The sequence below is a fragment of the Aythya ferina genome (genome assembly GCF_964211825.1).
Source record: "Aythya ferina genome assembly, chromosome: 4".
Classification (NCBI taxonomy): domain Eukaryota; kingdom Metazoa; phylum Chordata; class Aves; order Anseriformes; family Anatidae; genus Aythya; species Aythya ferina.
In genome coordinates this window covers 31,544,474-31,565,386 of record NC_140300.1, presented here as the reverse complement: position 1 = coordinate 31,565,386, position 20,913 = coordinate 31,544,474, and the positions used below count along the sequence as shown (strand labels likewise).

Below are 20,913 nucleotides of genomic sequence, written 5' to 3'. Positions count from 1 at the left end.
CCCCGCCCCGGGCAGCAGCGGCGGCGGGGCTGATGGCGGGCCGCGGCCGGGAGCAGCTGGAGCTGGAGCGGCTGGGCGAGGCGGCTCGGGCCGGCTCCTGCCCGCCGCCGTCACCGCCGCCATCCGCTTGCTCGCGGCAGGCGTGGAGCCGGGACAACCCCGGCTTCGAGCCCGAGGAGGAGGAAGCCGCTGCGGCGGCCGCAGCGGCGGGGCCGGTGCTGGAGATGGACGTGGAGTGGGGCAGCCCCGCGGCGTCGCTGGGCAGCGGCGCTGCGGGACAGGGCGGCGGCGGCGGCGGCGGGGCAGGGCGGCGGCAGCGGCGGCGGCTGCCCGCGGGGCGCGGCGGGGCGGCGGAGCCCCCGAGCCGCCTGCAGGGGCCGCCCGACGGCGCCGCCCCGCACCGGGCCGCCTGGGCCAAGCGGCTGGCAGGGCGCCTGCGAGGTGAGAGGGGCTTCCCTGTCCGGCCGCCTGCAAGCAGCACGGCGCCAGCTGCAATAAGCAGCGTAGGGGCTGATGCGCATCTCTAACTTGGACGTGTAATGTCTGTGCTCGGGATGAAAGCTGAGGGCCAGTTTTGGCGTGGTAACGTTACACAGCCGGTGTGCTTCTCTCTGTTACTGGGTGTGTGCAGATAAATCATGTGCTGCCCAGCAAATGGTGCCAGGTTCCGTCTTCTTGCACTGTAAGAAAGAAAAAAGAACTAAAAAAAAATAACAATTTTAGATAATGGCCACGGACCAAGCTGTCTCTTGGTGTTTTAGACGGTGAACGCTGCTCGTATTCTATTTTTAGCCGCAAAGTAAAAAGAGTTGGTTTCATGTCCTAGGAATGTTCGCAGTGGGTCTGTTCTTGCGGTTCCTCTCTGCAGTTTCTGCTGATTTCTGACCCACGCACCTTTTGTGCTTACAGGCAAGTGCAGCCGAGGTTCCTGCAGTGGACAGGTCCGTTTCTGGCTCTGTAACCCCGAGAATGCTGTTGCCATTAATTTTATAGGTGCAGGAAATTACTTTCGTGACGTAGGGGTACCGCTGGGGACTGCGTTTGCCTGCTTCGTGGGCAGTCAACCTTCTCTGCAGAATGTGATGGCTTCAGGCTACGTGGTGAAAGGGCTGATTGTGAGCCTGAAATTGACACGGGACACTTGAAGGATAACTGTCAAAGGGAAAATGGACGTTTCAGTGTTGGAAACAGCGCTTGGTAGTGACATTTCATGGATAACCATGAGGATTTCTGAGCACTGGGATATGGTAAACTTAGTTTGAAGATAATTAGAGGAAAGTTAGCAGAGATCTATGTGATGAAATGCTGCTTCACCAGACAGGGTGCAATACAAGAAGGATTAATCCTTTGGATACCAAAAATGATAGCGGTACCGTGGATAAGCGGGTTGCTGCTCATCAGCTGAGTGCTGTTAAATGACAGCGTATGCTTTGCTCGCTGTCTGTTTATGAAATAGACATGCTAACAAAAAGGATTGCTGGAAACAGGATTTTGCAGCGATCAGGGAGACTGCAACAGGAGTTACTAAGTGAATAGAAACTCGACTGATAATGATTATTTGTCTCTTAGTCTCCTGTCTGTGGGGCTTCTCAGTTGCAATGTAAGCCTCCCCTACCTTTGCAGATCTCCCCAGCTGCCTGGAGGAGAGGAGGAGGTGGCTGCTCATCTCAGCTACCGAGAAAATTGTCAGAAGGTTTGATGGGCAAGGGTAAGGGCCGTTTCCAGAGCCAGGCTGGAAAAGTTACCTTCCCGTCAGAGCTGTGCGTGGTCACCCAGCCTCACCGTGTCCTCGTGTGCGTCAGTACGAGGTCGTGCGTGTGGAGGTATTCTGGAGAGGTTTTCCTGGTTATTGTTAAATGGCAGCACCTAACACCGTTTTCAGCCATTCATTAATGGTGATAACAGTCACCCGATCCGTACCGAGCTGGGTTAGTACCGGCGCTGAAAGGAATGTTAACTTCAGCTGGAGCAGGAGGCCATGGTGTTGCTCTGGTTGTTTCGGGAGGAGGAACCTTTCCCTGGGGCCACACTGCTCTCCCTCTGCATTTCTGGGCAGGCGTATGGCTATGGGCACCTGGGGGGTGGCAGCGCCGTCTCTGCAGAGCTGCTGGGTGCCCTTGGAAGTTTTCCATAAAGCCTGGCTAGTTTATGTGCCTTCCGTAGGTTGTAACCTTGGATTTATGTATATAAAGGTGTGTGTGTGTGTAGAAGTCCATTGCATGTTTATATTACATGTGCATATATACATACACACGCAAACTGCTTTTATGCATGTAAACAGAAGGATTTTAATTTCCTGTGTTACCTGTGTACCAAACGTATATAAGGAATGAAACGAAACAATTAACCAAGGCTAGAAACAATGTTTTTGGTGCTCATGGTAGATGTCACCTTAAATCCAGCACAGCTTAGCACCACTATGCATTTAGATGCATCTGCAATAATATTCTAATGCAGCAAAAAATGGAAGTACTGTGTGTGTTTGCTAAAAATGTGGCAGCTGATGAATGCTTCAAGCTAGCTATTGGGTAAATCCAAAGTTCATGTAACAGAAAGATTGTTATGTGATCTCTGGTGCTGGTTTTTGTTTTATTTTGTTTTGTTTTTATCCTGTGAGACTTCCTGTTCTTTGCCGACTTGTAACAGTTTTGTAAAAGGACAGAAATGAAGCTTGCAAGCTTTCTCCACATTTCTTGCTGGTGAGTAATGTGCTGACAGCCCGGACACAGCTCTCGCCAGCTCAGCTCGCTGCCTGCTCCAGCCTTTTCTTCCTCTCTCCGGCAGTGTTTTCCCGGCTTTATTATGAGGGTTGCTAGTGCAACGTACTGCTGGATTAAGGGCTGGATTTGTTGCCTTCTGTGCTACTAGTGACTCTCTAAACCTTCTTGGTTTTGTGTTTCTGCCTTCCAGAATGACCTAATGGCGAGGATTTGGCGTTTCGTGTAGTAAAGCAGCGGTCCTTACCCGTGAATTTTCAGACTTACCCTTAAAGAACAGCTTTGGAAACGTTCTTTTCTTCTGGGGACCGATGCCAGTGAAGGGTGTAATTAAGGGTGTAATTAGCCAGTCAAGGAGCGTGAGCAGAGATCAGCGCGAAGGCTGTGGGTGCTTGCTGGGCATATGCAGGAGAGGTTTCCCAGTTGACTTTGTGGTTAGGTCACAGCTCAATCTGTGGTAGCTGCAAGGCTTCTGCAAACATCGGGCGCCTTAATGCTTTCGGAATAAAACTCCTCATCAGGCCGAGCGAAGAGCTTCCTCATTCCTGGCTTTCTGCTAGCAGATGGAGCTCTTCGCGGGAGCAGCATAGCCCTTTGGCTGTCCTGCTCTGGGCGGCAGGGGTTGTAAAGCAACCAGACCCTCTCCTCCTTGTCAGCTTTATAACTTGTTTTGGCTATCTCTTGTTGCTGTTCCATTCCCGTCAGGTTACTGTGGCACGATTGAAGGATCCAAGATTTTTTCCTAGGAATTTTGGGGTCACTTCATTTCCATCTACTGGGAATGTGAAGAATGTTTGGAAAGGTTGGCAGTTTAAGATGCCTGAAAAGGCAAAGAGTAGAAGTTTGGCAGTCTCTTGTAGGAGTTAAATATTATTTCTATATGCCTTGCCTTCCACCATAAACTAAGGTCAAATTTATTTAGGCTTAAATAAAGATAAATTCCCTGAAGGTAGCAATCCTGGACTGAACATCCCCAGCTGTTCCCATTTTTGTTTTGTTCCGGTATTAGGCAGAGGAAATCAGCATGATTGTTACTAACTGCTTTCCACTCTCATGCATTTTACTGTTAACAACTCCATTTAATAGATCCTTTTGCTTTTCTGTCACCCTTTTGGAAGTGTTGAGCACCATCCAGTGAGTTCCTACACACGGTTGTCTTGAGACTGCTGGGTGTGATGCCACGAAGCACACACAAACGTTGTAACGCAGTCGTCCAGTTTGACAGGTCCACATCAGCTGGTCCCTTAGGCTGCTGCTAAATTTTTGCTGTGCAAGGAAGGAAACATGAGGTTACAACATATTTTCTTTACAGGTGTTTGACAGAGCTACCATACCCTTTCAGGTAGAGAGTTATTTAAAATTGCTAATAAAGGTTCAGTGCTGAATGTGCATTTTCATTCATCCGATAATGCTTTTCATATTAAAATTGAAACAAACAAACAAACAAACCAAAACAAAACAAAACACAAATTGTAGCATATCTTGGAGGATGGCTACCTGTGCATGCCTCTGTATACCTGTGTGTGTTTTCATACCACCTAATTGAAGTGGCAGCACTTCTGGCAGATACTCAGCAGCTTCCACAGGAGTTCTGATGCACTGTTAATAAATGATTATGGTCCCTCACGAGTAGCTAGCACTGCTGCAGGCCCAGTTCGACTTGCACAATGGTAATGAGAGAAGCAGTTTTTGCTTGAGCTTAGATCAGTTTAAAATCCAGCACAGAGCCTGTGGCAGACATGACGTGGGTGAAGCTTTCAAAGCCACTTGACTAATTGTGTATCTGGTCTCAGACCCCTGTGTGTATCACTGTGTGTGTTTTTCTTTAAAGGTCTGTGGGGCACAAGACTGATGGAAGAAAGCAACACCAGCAGAGAGCGATACCTGAAAAGTGTTTTACGGGAGTTGGTCACATACATGATTTTCCTCGTGGTCTTGTGTGTCTGTAAGTACCCTTCAGCACTAATGCATGTGGTTTCTTATGCTCAAGTGCATGTGGATCACTGGAGACATGTATGATTTTAGTGTCATTTTGTCTTGTTTTCTGTCATTTGAAACACAGTAAGGCTGTGCTTATGAGTGTTATGTCCAAGTACACGAGACATGGCTGTCTGGTTCAAGGTTTGCAATCTTACTGACCACCTAGAGAGGAAGCAGAATGCAAACCTCAACTCACTTCTTAAAAAAAAAAAAAAGTTTTATTTGTTTTTTAAGCACATGACCGTTTTTAGGTATGTACTCTAGAGTCCACACAAGATACTGTTAGTCAATTTTACTAAAGACATACTTTAGAAAAAGACAGAAGAGAGGAGCTTGATGGATCTCCAGCCTAATGCACATAATGTTCAGGGACCCAAAATGGGCTTAAGGTGTAACATAACAGATCTGAGGGCAGGTGTTTTTGTTTTTTTTTTTTTTTCATTTTCTGGGCATACAAACATTAATTTAATTTTTTAATTTTAATTCTTTAATTTTTTATATATTAATTGCCAAAACAAGGTGTTCATATATTTGCATAACAATCAGCAAGTCAGTGCAAAATAAAACCTGATGTGGTGTTGAGGAAATAGATGTTTTACTTGGTTACTAGTGAGAATAACAAAAAAAATCAGTGTGCATTAAGTTAGTGTAACCTGGTGGGTTACCCCCAGTTCTTAGCATGGGCAGTTTTGTTCTAAATGTCCACGGTGTAAATGGCTTTCAAGTTATCATTTTTGATCAGCTCTAACAGGGCAAGGTGCTGTTGTTATTTCGGAATTAAAACCTTTTTTTTTTTTTTTTTTCCCCTGAAGACAGAGAGACAAACAAACAAACAAACAAACAAACAGCTCTGGGAGTGAGTGCCTTGCTTGTCCACAGCACAATTACTAAAACAAAACAAAACAAAACAAGAAAAAACACAAACCTTATTCTGGTGACACAACCCACAGCTGTTTATGTGATGTACAGCACGAATGATTATGTACTAACTCTAATGTTTATTTCCTTCCTGAGACATTTAGGAGTGCTTGGTGCAGGTTTATGGACAAGGGAATGTAAGGCTGCTTGTGGCTCAACCACTAGGAGAGGTGTAGCATGAGGGACTTGAATGAAAACACATTTGTCTTTGGTGGGAAAAGTTTGCTTACAGGCTGTTCATAATTCATTCTGCTGTAGAAAATATTCCTGGTAACAGAATGTGGGGAGAAATGTAGTATGCCAAATGTGCGCGGACACTGCTAACTCATTAAGTTTTTTTTTAAGTACGATCTCTTTTAATTTTATACTTAAGCAATAACTATGGGACAGACTGGTCTTTGGTGTGACACGCCTTAGGAGGGTGCTTTCTGCTTCTGGCTAAATGCTATTAGCAATCCTTGTGTTACTTATTTTTGAGAGAATCCAGGTATTTCACAACTGAGGCTCACATGCAACGTGCCATGCAGCAGGAGACGTTTATTAAAAATAGTTCTTGTTCTCCATTTGCTAAAGAAAACATGCTTTCTTCCCTATAATAAAATATTTCTGTAAGTCTGTGAAAACAGATGGAAGTTGTTCACCGTAGATGTGATCTTTCAGGCTTCTCTGGGTTTTAGCCTTGAAATGGTTTCAAGTCTTTATAGGCAGTAGCAGTACCAGTGCCAAAGACTGCCTTCTGAAGCCATCAGGGCTTTGTATGTCATTTTATAATTTATGCTCTGTGGTCCTCAGCCTCATGCTTGGCCCAGCACAAGGGAAAGAAGTAGCCATTATTTTCGGTGGAGAGATTCTCTTACAAGCACTGCACACCTTGGGTGGAGTTCTGCTGTCTAATAATAGATGTTCAGTGTTGTTTGCCATGCCCCATGCTGCCCATGTTGAGCATCATTTTCTGCTCTGGCAGGACGTGGTTCTTCCAACGCCTTGAATGGCACTATCTGCCTCTTTTCAGGCTGCTGAGTCCTGCCTTTGTGGTTCTTGATGTTGGGTTTTGTAGGAGCATTAGTAGCAAGCGAGGTGTGGGAAGGAGAACTGTGTGTTCTGAACTGGCTGATTGATCTGTTTTTCACTGCTTTTTATATTGTAATCACAGCTGACAGACAGTTGCTGCTTGGTGTGGGTTTTGTTCTGAAACTTAGACCTTTTAGTGCACAATCTATGCAAGTGCTGTCCAAAACAAGCAAATAGGTGCTCTTTGTCTTTTTCTCCTCCCTGCCCCTTTTTACCTCTCCCCCCTACCCAAATCTCTTTCAGTGACTTACGGGACAGTGAGTTCCAGTATGTATTACTACACGAGGGTTATGTCACAGCTCTTCCTGGAAACACCTGTCTCAAAAATGGAGAAAACTGACTTCAAAACGTTGTCCACGATGGACGACTTCTGGAAGGTAATATTATAAACAAGTTGTTTTCTTGCTATTGCTGTGGCTTGTTTCTCCTGTCATGGCCTGTAAATTCAATCTGCAAGCTCTTTTTTTCTAGCATGACGGGGTTGGTTCACGAAGAGTTCTTTGTCAAAGCGATGGAACAAAGTTGGCCTTCAATATGTGAAGGTAATACTAGGCTAGGTAATGCTAGTAGGGCAGGGCAGGGCTGGGAAACGTCTCCAGAGGACGGCTAACAGTAAGACCTTTGCCTTAACATAAAAAAAATATATTCTTACATTTCCACAGAATTAAGTTGTATAAAAGCAGTGCTGGCTGCGTGCAAACTAAAATTCTGTCTTCCTCTGCAGTTCACAGAAGGCCCTCTGCTGGATGGTCTTTACTGGGATATGTGGTACAACAACAAAACCATGGCAGAAAACAAGAGCTTCATTTATTACGAGAACCTGCTCCTAGGGGTGCCTCGCATTCGGCAGCTGAAAGTGAGAAATGGTTCGTGCTCGATACCCGAGGATCTAAAGGATGAAATCAAAGACTGCTACGATGTCTATTCTGTAGCTAATGAAGATACTGCACCTTTTGGGCTTCGAAATGGGACAGCGTACGTAGTACTGTTCGTCACGTAGATGTATGTTTTTTCTGATTGGGTTATACTGAATAGTGTGGTTAGTCACTTCTCAGGGGCAACTCTGGAATTGCTTTATGTTCTGTCTGTAAAGCCAGCTAAAATCTAGTTTGTAATGCTACCTAAATCCAGCACACTGTGAAGTCTGCTTTTGAAGAAACCTTACCAAACTTGGTAGTTTTGTTTGTTTGTTTGTTTGTTTGTTTGTTTTTTTGTCAGATTTTATTTGTTTTGTTAATTGTAAGTTGAAAGCGGAAGGATTAACATGCTCTGTCTCACTACTTCTGAACTAGCTGGACATACACCAATGAGAAGGATTTGAATGGGAGCAGCCACTGGGGCTTGCTCGCCACGTACAGCGGGGCTGGTTATTACCAAGACCTCTCAAGGAGCAGGGAAGTGACAGCTGTGCAGATTGCCAGCCTGAAGAACAACCTGTGGCTAGACAGAGGGACGAGAGCAGCTTTCATTGATTTCTCCGTATACAATGCGAACATCAACCTGTTCTGCGTTGTAAGGTATGCACCAGTGGCATTCACATGGCATGATGTAGGAACAGTAGTGGGCTTTACTCAACTGCATGAAGACTTATTTGAAGCATGTGCGGGCTTTTACCTATTTCCACTTGATTTAAATAATAATATAAATAAAACCAAGTTTCTTTTGTAGTGCTTTTTTGTGGACACTGTTTAAATGAAACTTTTGTTTTCTTTTTTTCCAAATGCAGGTTGTTAGTGGAGTTTCCAGCAACTGGAGGCCTTCTTACGTCTTGGCAGTTTCAGCCAGTGAAGCTGATTCACTACATCTCCACTTTTGATTTTTTCCTGGCAGCCTGTGAAATGGCGTTTTGCCTCTTTGTTCTCTACTATATGGTGGAAGAGATATTAGAAATTCACATTCATAGATTGCACTACTTCAGAAGTCTTTGGAATTGTCTTGATATTGTCATCATTGTGGTAGGTAATCTTTATATTAAGCCTGAAATTGCTTTCTGAAATGTACTTTGTGGGAGATGTTAATGGCACTGCATTCATAGTGGGTTTAAAGGATAGTGCCATCATCCTATCTGTGAATATTTTAGGCTAAAACAAGGTGTTTTAAAACTCTCATCACCTTTCACACATTCATTTCTCTTGTTCTCAGCTCTCTGTGGCAGCTATAGGAATTAGCATCTACAGGACTTCAACTGTTGATATGCTCCTGAAGAAGCTGCTGGAAGATCAGAACTCATTCCCCAACTTTGAACCCCTGGCCTATTGGCAAATGCAATTCAACAACATTGCTGCAGTCACTGTGTTTTTTGTCTGGATTAAGGTAACTCCAAGATTCCCGTCCTTATTCTAAAATCAGGAAGTGATCTTTCAGAGTGTTCTGAATGTCATGTCATGTATTTCTTTCAATTTCATCGTGTTCTCCTAAAATTGGTCATGGGACAGATAGAGAGCACAAGGGTGCCTTCTTGCAGATTAAAAACAAGGTTTTAATTCTCTCTCTGCTTTATTCAGCCCTTATTTAAGTCCCGAAGATGCAGTCTGTAGTGCTTTGTCACAGCAGGAATGTCAGGAAATGTTTTCATTATTCCTGAGTTGACAAATCAGGACTTAGTACTGGATACTGCTTTTTCCTAGATTGGCTTAACTGTACCCATTTTATCTTTTCAGAACTTCTGTATTGGTAGAAGTGTTGGTAGTGTCTGATTCAAGTCATAAATGTGGGAGAGATAGTCCAATTCATACCAAAATTAGATGTGTTGCTTTAGTTTAACTTATTTTTATAACTTTTTTTTTTTTTTAATTTTAATTTCTCCTTTCTAGTGCTACTTGTCTTCCTGACTTTCCTGTCCTCTGCATGTAAAAATTGCAGAGGAACATGAAGCTTATGAATTGTCTGGCAGTGGAAAACTTAAGAGCAATGATAAATGCATTTCAGCTATGATATTCCAAATTGATACTTATCAATTGATAAGTATTTATAAATATTATCAATTGATAATTGATAATTATCAAGCACGTTATCCCGTCTCCTGCTGTTTTGTAGGTCAAAGTTGCATGCAATTTTTGCATCACCATGTAAAAACAAAGCAGCTTATTATTAGAAATAACTGCAGAGCTGCAGAGAAACAGAATTATGCAGGTTTAAGGGGACTTCAGGAGGTTTCTAGTCCAACCACCTGCTCAAAGCAAGGTCAGCTGTGTGATCGTGTTTCCTCACGTTTTTCTATTTCATTCTGAAAGAATGTAAAGATAAATAAATAGGCTTTTGGAAGCATATCAGTAACACTGCTCTTAAGCTAGGGTTTCAAATAGGAGTGCAAGTGGTAGTCTGTTTTCTCACAGTTTTTTTTCTTCACATTTCAAGCCTTAGTGTTTTTTTGGAAGCAAAGTATATTTCTGAATATAAATTATCTGACTTTGTGAAATTCAGTAAGGTGTCTCGTGTAAAAAGACAGACAACAGTTGTTATGAGAAACTGTCTTACTTGTCTTCACAGTTTTTTTTTCTTTTTTCTATCAACAGCTTTTCAAATTTGTGAACTTCAACAGAACAATGAGTCAGTTATCCACTACCATGTCTCGCTGTGTCAAAGATGTCGTTGGCTTCGTTATTATGTTTTTTATTATTTTCTTAGCATATGCTCAGCTGGCCTATCTTGTCTTTGGTACTCAGATAGATGATTTCAGCACTTTCCAGGACTGTATGTAAGTAAAATAACAAAGAATGCAAAGAATTTCTCAGTACACATGAACAAAGACCGAAGAAATCCTATAACATCTATCTAAAGAGATAAGCTGTAGGCATCTCACTGCTGGTGTAGCTCAGTAGCTGCTTTTTAGAAATGCTTAGTCATTTATAGGCTTTTTAGAAATGCTTAGTCATTTGTAGGTATCTGCGAGAATCCATGAGTGAGGCTGGACTCAGTATAGGACAGTAAATCAATTTCCCCTGTATTGGTTTGGTACAACATAACCTGATTCTAAGTGTGGTAATTACCAAGCTGACAGATTTTTCCCCCCCTCTTACACTGGGGCATAGGGAGCAAAATGTTTCCTGTAGAGAGGCAGAGGCAGCTTCAGAAGGAAATGGTTGAGATTTTACATATGTGAAGAGCAGAAGGGAAAGGAGAGGGACAGGCTTGGGTCATTGGTTTTCTTTGCTTCCTGTTGCTGCCATTGTCAGTTGTGACCAAAAGCCAGAAATAACCACCTTAGTTATGCTTCATGTGTTGTATCTGATCACAGGTTTGGTTTTGCATAAAGGTGGGTTTGAGAAACTGACTTGGCAATGTCTGATGAAGTACTATAGTAGTGCAGACCTCTCTGCTGCCCATCTGACTGTTACAGTGAAATAGATTGAGAAGTGCAGAGATCCAAAAGTGTTTTTCTCAACCCCTGGATGTGTTTTGTTTTTAAAGATTTACTCAGTTCCGCATCATTTTGGGAGACTTCAACTTCACAGAGGTTGAAGAAGCTAATCGAATTTTGGGACCAATTTATTTCACTACATTTGTGTTCTTTATGTTCTTCATTCTTTTGGTATGTACACCTTTGTTTACATGGGGTGGGTAGGTGGCAAGTTTCTTTTTATGGCCATTTTTGCACCTCTTGTTCTTGGATTCCTCCTGCTAATTGGGGCACATTTGTGTTCCATGGAAAGGGCCTCACTTTTACATCATCTTTCACTACATTTTTTGCTTTTTATTTCCTTTAAAGTAGATATGCATTGTATATTTGTTCTCACTCCCTTATAGTGCTCCGTTTTTTTTTTGTTGTTTGTTTGTTTGTTTGTTTGTTTTTAAATTATGAAGAATTTTTCATTTCTAATTCTAAGCAGTGCCTAGCTTGTATACACAGCAAGCCCATATCCTGTCTTCCTCATCTGTGGCAGAGCTGGACCAATTCTTTATTTCCATAAAACAACTTGGGGTTCTCCTTCCCCTGCAGATTACCCCTGTACTTCTAGACAAACAGTATTTTAGGAGGCTCAGCTTATCTGAGAAGCAGTATGTAGACATGAGTGTCTCAATTAAATTCACACAGGACAGATATTAATAGTGAGTAGCCATCATTTGTATACTCTCTGTTCACACTAGTGTTGAATTCATATTACAGTCTTATTAGTAGAAGTTAAATACCAAAAGGTGGAGGGAGAAAGACCTCCAAAACCCAGGACATCAAGTAAAACCATTTTTTTTTGTCAATATAAGTTAAGAGTCCCAGTATCTTCTACCTGTATGTAGCTTACCAGCAGTTTGGTACTAGCATTGCTATGCAGTAATCTGGTTTCTAATGGTATCTCCAGGCTGAAACTTCTGCGAGCAAGATGTCCTCAGATCATTCCCAGAACGGTGTGTCTTTTGGTGATTTAATAAGGTGGCAACAATTAAAGCAGGATTTTACTAACCTAAAATTGTACAGCAGTCGTGTATCATCCTAACTCGCAGACTGATTTACTGACCCTTGTCATTAGTGAGTTCTTGTTTGGTCTTTGGGATGAGAAGAAGTGGTAGTCAAGAGGAGACAGCTGGAAAATAATACATGGGTTACTCTGACCCAAAAAGTGCATGAGACAGGTGCTTTGAATCACCTCACAAAATCCAGAGGTGCAGAGGCCAGCAAGGGAAAGAAACATTTTTTTATTTTTTTTCTAAGGGATAGCAGAAAATCTCTGGAATGTGAGGGCACAGCAGACACTGCAATTTGTGTATTTATTAATGTGCACATGCTATAATTTGGGTAGAGGGATATGTTGGTGAAAGCTTCTTGAGACCAGGCTTAGACCTGGAAATAAAGTTAGGGAAGATAGGCAGAAAGCAGCATCCTTAGCACTCATATTTGGACAGCTGAAAGCAAAATAGACAGTAGCCCAGGTATCTCTTATTTTTTCTGGTGTTAGACCAGAATATCTAACAATATGACATTGGAAAACTATTCTTCTAAAAGGATTTTTTTATATCTGAAATAATGTTAACAAAGCTTTTCCACAGGAGTGGCACATTGAATATACCAGTACGTTGAGTCTTTTTGGACTTGAATGTCCAGCTTGCAGTTCAATCATGTGTATTCCACAGTCAGCAGGACACTTCCAGTGATGGCTGAACAGGTCTAGTAAAATGCTGGGCGCAGGGGCAGCGAGACCACTTCTTTCTCTTCTCTGAACAAGCCACTGAAGTCACGTCAGAGTTGGTGACAAGCATGCCAAGTGTCTGATTTGACATCTTTTTGTTCTTATCTTTGTTCTGAACCACATGCAGGGCTGTAACAGGGTAAAATCCGTGTGTTTGTGCTGGTTATTAGGGGATGAGTAATTAACTTGCATCTCCATGGCATTTTTGTTGCCAGCTGTAATGCCTAGGTGAATTCACAGATGTTTTGTGTATGAGTTGGACCTTCTGCAGGTAGAACACATTTTATCAGCACCACTGTGTGTAGGTATGAACCCTCTTTAGAAACAAGTTAGGTTAATTACAAGTAATTCTGATTAAAAGCTGAAGATCATTGTATTTCAATACCTTAAGCACTTGGTGCTTTTTAAATATGGCACCATTTTCTCCTGGCCCCTTTAAAAAAATAAACACAACACAAATGTGTAGGTCTGCACATGAAGGCCACGGGCAGAGTAGGATTTGGACTTGTGGAGATTTTTTAAGCATCTTTTTCATTTCTTCCATGAACAGAACATGTTTTTGGCCATTATCAATGATACATATTCTGAAGTCAAATCGGATATGGCACAACAGAAGGCAGAAATGGAACTGTCTGACCTTATCAGAAAGGTAAAAGTAATGGTTTGTTTTGTTTCATGTCTCGTTCCTCACATCTGAACTTAATCCAGAAAACACTATAGAAACTAAAGAGTAAAGCTGGCAACAGCTGGTGAAAATATGCATCCTTCAGTTAAAATAAATGTGTGAGTTGAATGTAAATTAAACAATGAAAGCTTTGTATCACAACATATTTTAGCTATCTGAGACTTTATGTCAAAGGATCAGCCGCTAGTGAGTATGACTCAGGATATGTCTGTCTAGGTAGATAGAGAGGTACTCACTTGGTGAAGCTGAAGTGCCATTTTTTTGGGGCACAGAATTCCAAGTTATTTCATATCAGGCTTTAAGATGAGTGGAGTCTTGTATTACATACTGGGAGCTCTCAGGGCAGCTGCCAGTAAGGTTTTCAAATACAGAATTAAAAGCTCGACCTGAATCTCAGCCTAGGAAAAATGACATGCACCTGCATGTGCTCTGGCCTGGGTGGTGTGGTGCTGTACCATGGTCAGAAATGTCTAAACACATACTTAGCATGACCAGTGATTCAGTGTTTTAAACTTGGGAACTGGTTGTTAAAACAGAGCAGGGAAAAATGAGAAATCCTGCTTTGTTGGGATGAGGATTGTTTTTATAAATCATTTGTACAACTGAAGAATGAGGGAAGCAAAATGACCAATATAAGTTGTACCCAGTTTGTCAGCACTGTTTAAAACTGTCACTTAACTGTCAGTAGCTGCCAAAGGTGTCTTGAAATAATCTATTCCTACTGACCTGCAGTGCCAACTGAATGATAAAAGCCTTAATTCTAGCTGCAGGGGTATTTTCATGTTGTTAATTTAAGCACTGAAATAAAAAATGGGTAAGCTGGAGGAAAAGACAGAGCTTTTGGAACACAATCAATGCTTGTGTACGCTAGCAGATACTGGTAATCCACAAAAGAAGTCTGTTGGAAATCAAGTGCTAATGCTTCACGCTGAGTAAAACATGAAATCTTTTTTTTCTTTTAGGGCTATAACAAAGCCATGGTCAAACTTAAACTGAAGAAAACTACTGTTGATGACATTTCAGAAAGCCTAAGACAAGGTGGGGGGAAACTAAATTTTGATGAACTCCGGCAAGATCTAAAAGGGTAAGGAAGCTGTTACTTATAATCTTGAGTAGTGTGCCCAGATATATTTTGTGAAGTGTTTCGTGCAAGTTGCTCTTGCCTCTGCGATGTCTTTCAGAAGTCCCAGGATGGTTGGGAAGGATCAGGGTGCATGTCAGGGGAGGTTTGTGCCATTAGGTAATGAAAAGTGAGGGCTGAGCTTTGTTGTGGTCAGCGTTTTGTATACCTGGTGGGGCAGAATTTATGGGCAGCTCTGGGTTCATTGTGTCTTTTGTTTGGGGATGAAAGTTCATTGGGAGTGAATCGCTTTTCCAGCACATGAAGTTGAATTAGCATCTGAAAATAAAAAGTAAGGGATCTGTTTTTATTGCTTTTTTTAGGAAGGGCCACACTGATGCAGAGATTGAAGCAATATTTACCAAATATGATCAGGATGGGGACCAGGAGTTGACAGAGCATGAACACCAGCAGATGAGAGATGACCTGGAGAAAGAGAGGGTGAGCTCAGCATTAGGAATAGCTTGCCATCAGCACCGTCAGCCAATCTGCTCCCTGTGCTGGTTTGCTGCCCCAGAAGAAAACTTGTGTTTCCTTTTGCTTTTGCTCTCTACCCTGGCTGTCTTAGCAGAACTGAAAAATGGCAAGGTGGAGGTCTTTGGCCTCCCCAGTGCACAGGTGACAAGTCTTTTTATCTTCCCTGTCTGCGGGTTGTGTTGCCCTAAAGGAGGATCTGGACCTGGACAGGAGCTCTCTGCCACGTCCTCTAAGCAGCCGCAGCTTCCCCCGGAGCTTGGATGACTCTGAGGAGGACGAGGATGAAGACAGTGGGCACAGCTCCAGGAGGAGGGGCAGCAGCTCTAGTGGGGTTTCCTACGAAGAGTTCCAAGTGTAAGTTGAGCCTCCTAGGGGAGCAAAACCATGTGGTGGGGCTTCCCTTGGGGGATTTTTATGTAAGGTACATTGTAGTCTCTCCTATAACTGAATATTAGTCAAATAATTCAGTAAAAGTCAGGATTTTCAGCTGCTGAAGTCACCTGTAGCTTTCAAGTATTATTTGAATTGTAAGTATTTTAGAGAGGCTCATGGGAATCTGTCCCTTCCCTCCCACCCCTCAAAAAAAGAAAGTGAAAACCTGGTCACTGAAACAACAGAGAAAATAGCCGTGTTAGAATAATGCCAGAAAACTACTACATTTTTTTTTTTTCCTAGTAGTAAGATCTCGAGGCTTGTAAGTTTACCAAGCCCTTCAGCTTAGTTTAATAAGTTGAAATTATTGTTTATTGCCCTCAGACTCATGAGGCGGGTTGATCGCATGGAGCATTCAATCGGCAGTATCGTCTCCAAGATCGATGCGGTGATTGTGAAGCTTGAAGCGATGGAGAGAGCCAAACTGAAAAGGAGAGATGTGTTGGGAAGGCTGTTGGACGGAGTGACAGAGGTAAGTAACCCCGCTCTGTCCTGTGTTGTCACCTGCTGGCCACAGCCGGCATGGCTTATTTAGTGTCAGTACTTGTTTTCTGCTGCTTGGCTTGGGAGGGTGGAGGGCCTTGTGGTAAAAATGACGTGGCTGCTTTGGCACTGGCCGAGCAATCTGGAGTTTTGTGTTACTGAAGGGACATGATGCAAGTTTCAGATATGAGAAGGCATCTTCTAGCAGACCCGTGTCACACTGCGGCTGCAGAGCACCATTTAAACCCCTGGACAGGACAGCAGTGGTGATGAGGAGTTGCTGAAGAAGCTTTTTCATCCCTTGTTGTCTGTTGGGATGAATACAAAGTTTTATGGACTAGGCTGGCAGAGTCAAGGTGATCCAGCCCAGCAGGCTGTGCAGCCTGCTCTTCTCCTCCTGATTTTTTCTGGGGGTGTGTGTGGTTATCTACCTCCTGTTGCCTCCCTTCCTACCTTCCCTTTTCAAAGCGCCACGTGGAAGCAGCCAGCAGGATAAGTGCATTGTTTCTGCGGACACTAAAACCTGTCAGCTCCCTGATGGGTCAAGAACAGTCAGAAAAGGGCTGCTAAGGGGTGGGTGAGATGTTCTGTCTTGGTGGGTTATGTGGGTCAGACTTACAGCTGCCCTGTCATGAATATAGTGTCCCTGGCTTTTACTGTTGTTGCACCCAAAAAATCTGCTTGATCCTCTATCTGGATCTTTATTGGGGGCATTCTTTCCTCAGTATATTCTACATTTCTGGAGGCAGACTTAAATATTAAAAGGTGTAATACAAATTATGCTTTCATAAGTGAAAGGGACAACCTGGGAGTTGCATTAGTGGAAAGAAAGCCATTTACTGCAGTAGCCATGATTTGCCTCTAGCCTCTTGAAATACTTGAGTGCGATAGGGATTTCCTGTATCACATAGGATTTTGGAGAGGCTGCGGTTTGGAAACTGCACTTCCATCTTGCATCTTGTACCTGTTTAGGATGAAAGACTGGGTCGTGACAATGAAATCCACCGGGAACAGATGGAGCGGCTTGTGCGAGAGGAGTTGGAGCGCTGGGAATCAGATGACACGGCATCCCAAATGAGCCATCGTTTGGGAACACCGCTGGGGCTGAACGGCCAGCCTCGTTCCAGGAACTCGCGGCCGTCTTCCTCGCAGTCGGATGGTATTGATGGGGGAGGAGGGAATGGGGGAAATAACATCCATGTGTAGGATCGGCTTGGTAGTTTGGGGCCAGTATTAAGCCAGCAAATGCCTGACTCCACTGTTTCCATTCTGATCAGACCACTGAAGGAAAGCTCCAGTGGTGTGTAAGAAGAAACACTCTCTTCATAAGGCATTTTCAGACCTACATAAGCCACACGTCAGGCTAAAGTCACCAACAACCAGCCAGCTAGCCTTGGAAATGAAAATGCAAGAGGAAGTCTACCTGGACAGAATTCTTATACATGTGTTAAGGGGAACAGCTTCACGAGGACAGCAAGCTTTAGACAAAATGTGCTCTAGCTAAACCATTCAAATGAAGAGCTGTGGGTTTTCTGCTTTCTATTGGAAAAACAGAATTTTTAAAAGCTTTGAAAAACATTTTTTAAAGAAAACAGCACTAGTTTATTGTCTCATTCATTTTAATTGACACTTTTCAAAGAGACAAATCGACATCTTTTTATTTTAACTCTGAGTTTTTGTATATTTTTCTGGAGTTGTTCTTGGTGTACTAACATTTTACTTTAAAATGGCCATTTTTTCGTATTATTGAGAAATACTACATGTCTTTAAACAGAAGAAAGTGCACTGAGTTTGTACACCTGTTAATCAGATCATTCTGTAATAGAAACCATATATGTTATGCCTTCTTCCATTTCATTTGCATTTTAGAAGTAATGTTTGACAATTGCCTTCTTACACCCAGTTAATATAATCGTCTTCAGCTCTGTTGTATAGTGCCCACTTTTAGTGCCATGTTTTGAGGATCTAAGTGTTATTGGGATAAATATTCCTCACTTCTTTAGGTAAACACAATAACTTCACACATTATTTAAAATCACACACGATTGAAAAATGCTGACTCTTCCTTGGATGGGAGGGGAGCCCAATGGTAGGGAAAACCAAATCAAGTGCTCTGTGAAGTTCTGCAACGCACATCTCACCTATGTAGCCTGTATTTACATTTAACAGCTTGTAAAATTATTAGATATGCTTTCACGTACTCTCTTCTCCAGGGATTCAACGTAATTCCTTTGGAAAGGTTTTCAGTGTAACCACTGATTTTTAGTATTTAATTTTCTGTGCTTTCCATGTCACAGACGCTTTATTTTTGAAAGGAGGTATGCCACAAATTACGTTGTTTTCCTCTAGAAGGCACTGAAGCACAGTGTGTGTGGTTTTGTCTAGCAGCCTGTTTCAGTCTATGGCTTGTTGGTTTAGGAGAGAGGCTGTCAGTTGTGTTTTTATCCTGAAGATGGCAGTTCTCTTGTATTTAAATTCATACAGTTAGCTTAAAGGAAAACAGAAAGCTACATAATCAAACACATCTTAGCTATTAGTAGGTGATATAGAGGAAAAATGCCTATTTAACGAAGTAAAAACAGCATATTTATGTTATATTGGTGTATTTTTGTTTCAAATTGCAGTTGTTGCCAGAGGCTAGTACTACTTCTTGCAGTGGTGCTATGTGGGCAAAGCTACATTTTGCATATGCTCTTATCACTGCATTGCCTGGACATACCCAGAGCGCATTCCCTCTAATCAGAGAACGTGCAAAAACTAAGTAAGACTTTATGCCTTTTCCTGTTTTTAAGTTTACAAGAAACCCTATGCACAGAAACTTACTTAATAAAAGGTGGAGCAGGAGGAGGTTCAGTGCGGAGACTGGAATTTCTTGGTAGCTGTGGCTCAAGAATGGAACAAAGTGGGAAAACAGATTGTGAGTCTTATGAAGGGCTTTTTGTTTCTGTAGGTGTTTTTTTTTTTTTTGTCCTGCACTAGGAAAAAAATGATGCTCTTGTCTCTCTACTGTCAGAGACCTGGCAGTATGGTTTGAAATAGCTGGCCTGTAAAAAATGTGTATTTGAAAATGTACATTCAATCATGCAGCTCCTTTTTATTTGTAGTATATGTTTATTATGAAAATGAAAATATGTGCATTCATAGCTGTATTTGTTGAGGTATATTTCTGTAACGTGTCGTTACTTAATAACAAACTTCATCTTGAAGTGCATTAAGTTTTCATGGGGTACCCGTGTGTGTCGACAATAGGCCTTGCAGTAAGTGCATGGGCACTTGATAAATGTTTTGAACATTTTTATTATTTCATTTTTAAATTTTAGATTCTAATATCATTTGTCACTTAGTAATAAGGTAAAGTTTGCATAGGAAATAAATGTACAGTGTTTGGTCTTATTAGGAAGCTATTAATTATGCAAGCCTTCTACAATGATCAAGAATGTATTGATCTGTAAAACTGAGCACTTTACTTCCTAATAAACTTCTTATATAATCTGTAAAGCCAATATTGTGCCATACATGTGGATTATTTGTAATGGAACATTAAGAATGCTATTTTTGTATGTGAATATTACTTGTATCTTATCATACCTTACTCTCAAAAGAAATAATAATGTTAAAAGGAAGTACAGGCTGTAAATGAGCATAGAGGACTGGGTTGATCCAACTGCCTCATTGCCCAAACAATGCTTTCCTTAATGCTTCACATTATATCTGCATAAATCTATCTTTTGCTGTTTCAGGTAGCAGCTCTGACTGCTAATAACTGTGTCCCTTTAGTATTTCACAGTTGCTGTTTAAGCTAACTCCATTACTCTTTTGTTCTTTTCCACTTAATTTTTCCCTTTGTTTCAGACAATCCTACATCTGGAGGGTTGCATGCAGCTTGAAAATCCCAGGCTCACATACCAGCTCCATAGTTCTGCCCAGGCAGCAAACAGTAGGCAACTGTCTCACCAGCAAGAAAGTAAACTGTATTAACGAGAATTGAGTGCTTAATGTGAAATCATCATAAGTTTTTAACGAAATTCATACATACTGAGTTTAAGTATTAAGCCTCTAGTCAGTGTACAATAAAAGTCACTGAGCGTGGTAAGAGGGAAGCTTTCTTAGCGAATGCTGTGTGTATGCTGTAGTATTGCTGACTTTGGAAAATTTCTTCAGAAAGCGCAGCTTGAGATGCATGTTTGGAGTAAGAGCCACATAATTCTTCTGAATTCATTCCCCACAAGCAGAAGGAGGGAGAACAAGAAGTGGAGAGAAATCATTTACTTTATGCTTGGAAGACATTTGGCTTTTTTGATAGCTAGCAGTGAGATGAATGTAAGTTCTGACAGAAGGAAAACTTTTTTTTTTTTTTTTAATTAGAAAAATGTAAAATATTTAGGATGAAAGAAGCTATTTGCATTTGTTAGAATGATAATCACACAAACACACATTATTGAGAAAATAAAAATGGGTAGCGTGGAAGATTCATAGGTCTAACTTGAGTCTTTGTTGGCACTACTGCTATTTACATTTTAGGACTGTGCTCTCTCTCATGCTGTGCTGTGCTATCATTTTTGTGAAAAACACTAAGACAGTGATTGCACTTGACCAAAAAAATTGATGTTTACAAAAATTAGCATTTAGTGTCAGTAAATCATTGCTTTTCAATTCAATGAGGGTCCTTTTTAGAAGACTATTTTAATAAAATGTGCAGAAAACCTAGAACTGTTGGGCTATAGTGAGGAATACTGAAATATTTTATCCAGGAAAGAAAAATTCAATGCTTAAGATATTTATCAGCAACACAGAGAAAACCTGTAAACAGGACATTAAAAATGGCTACAACAATTATCCGTAGAAAAGTAAATAACAAAGTAATAAATATGTATTTAACTAAAATTAAGATCTTGTTGAAAGTTGTAG

The 20,913-nt window shown here is 41.8% G+C and overlaps 1 protein-coding gene across 2 annotated transcripts; it reads left to right on the top strand.

Annotated features, from left to right (window-relative positions):
• Nucleotides 1-32: 32 nt before the first annotated feature.
• Nucleotides 33-19,508, top strand: PKD2 (polycystin 2, transient receptor potential cation channel; the record flags this gene model as incomplete). 2 transcript variants are annotated; one of them, XM_084518474.1, is made up of 16 exons in its annotated part: nt 86-441; nt 4,549-4,662; nt 6,930-7,063; nt 7,411-7,661; nt 7,979-8,203; nt 8,413-8,641; nt 8,829-8,999; nt 10,202-10,383; nt 11,097-11,217; nt 13,359-13,457; nt 14,456-14,577; nt 14,937-15,054; nt 15,281-15,444; nt 15,847-15,994; nt 16,978-17,164; nt 17,283-19,508. In XM_084518474.1, 16 exons carry the CDS (start codon nt 225-227, stop codon nt 17,288-17,290), a joined length of 2,490 nt encoding a protein of 829 aa, XP_084374600.1. In that variant the 3' UTR covers nt 17,291-19,508. The 2 variants fall into 2 exon arrangements, with proteins under 2 accessions (XP_084374599.1, XP_084374600.1); XM_084518473.1 differs by having other exon boundaries at nt 33-441; nt 16,978-19,508.
• Between the last annotated feature and the right edge of the window lie 1,405 nt (nt 19,509-20,913).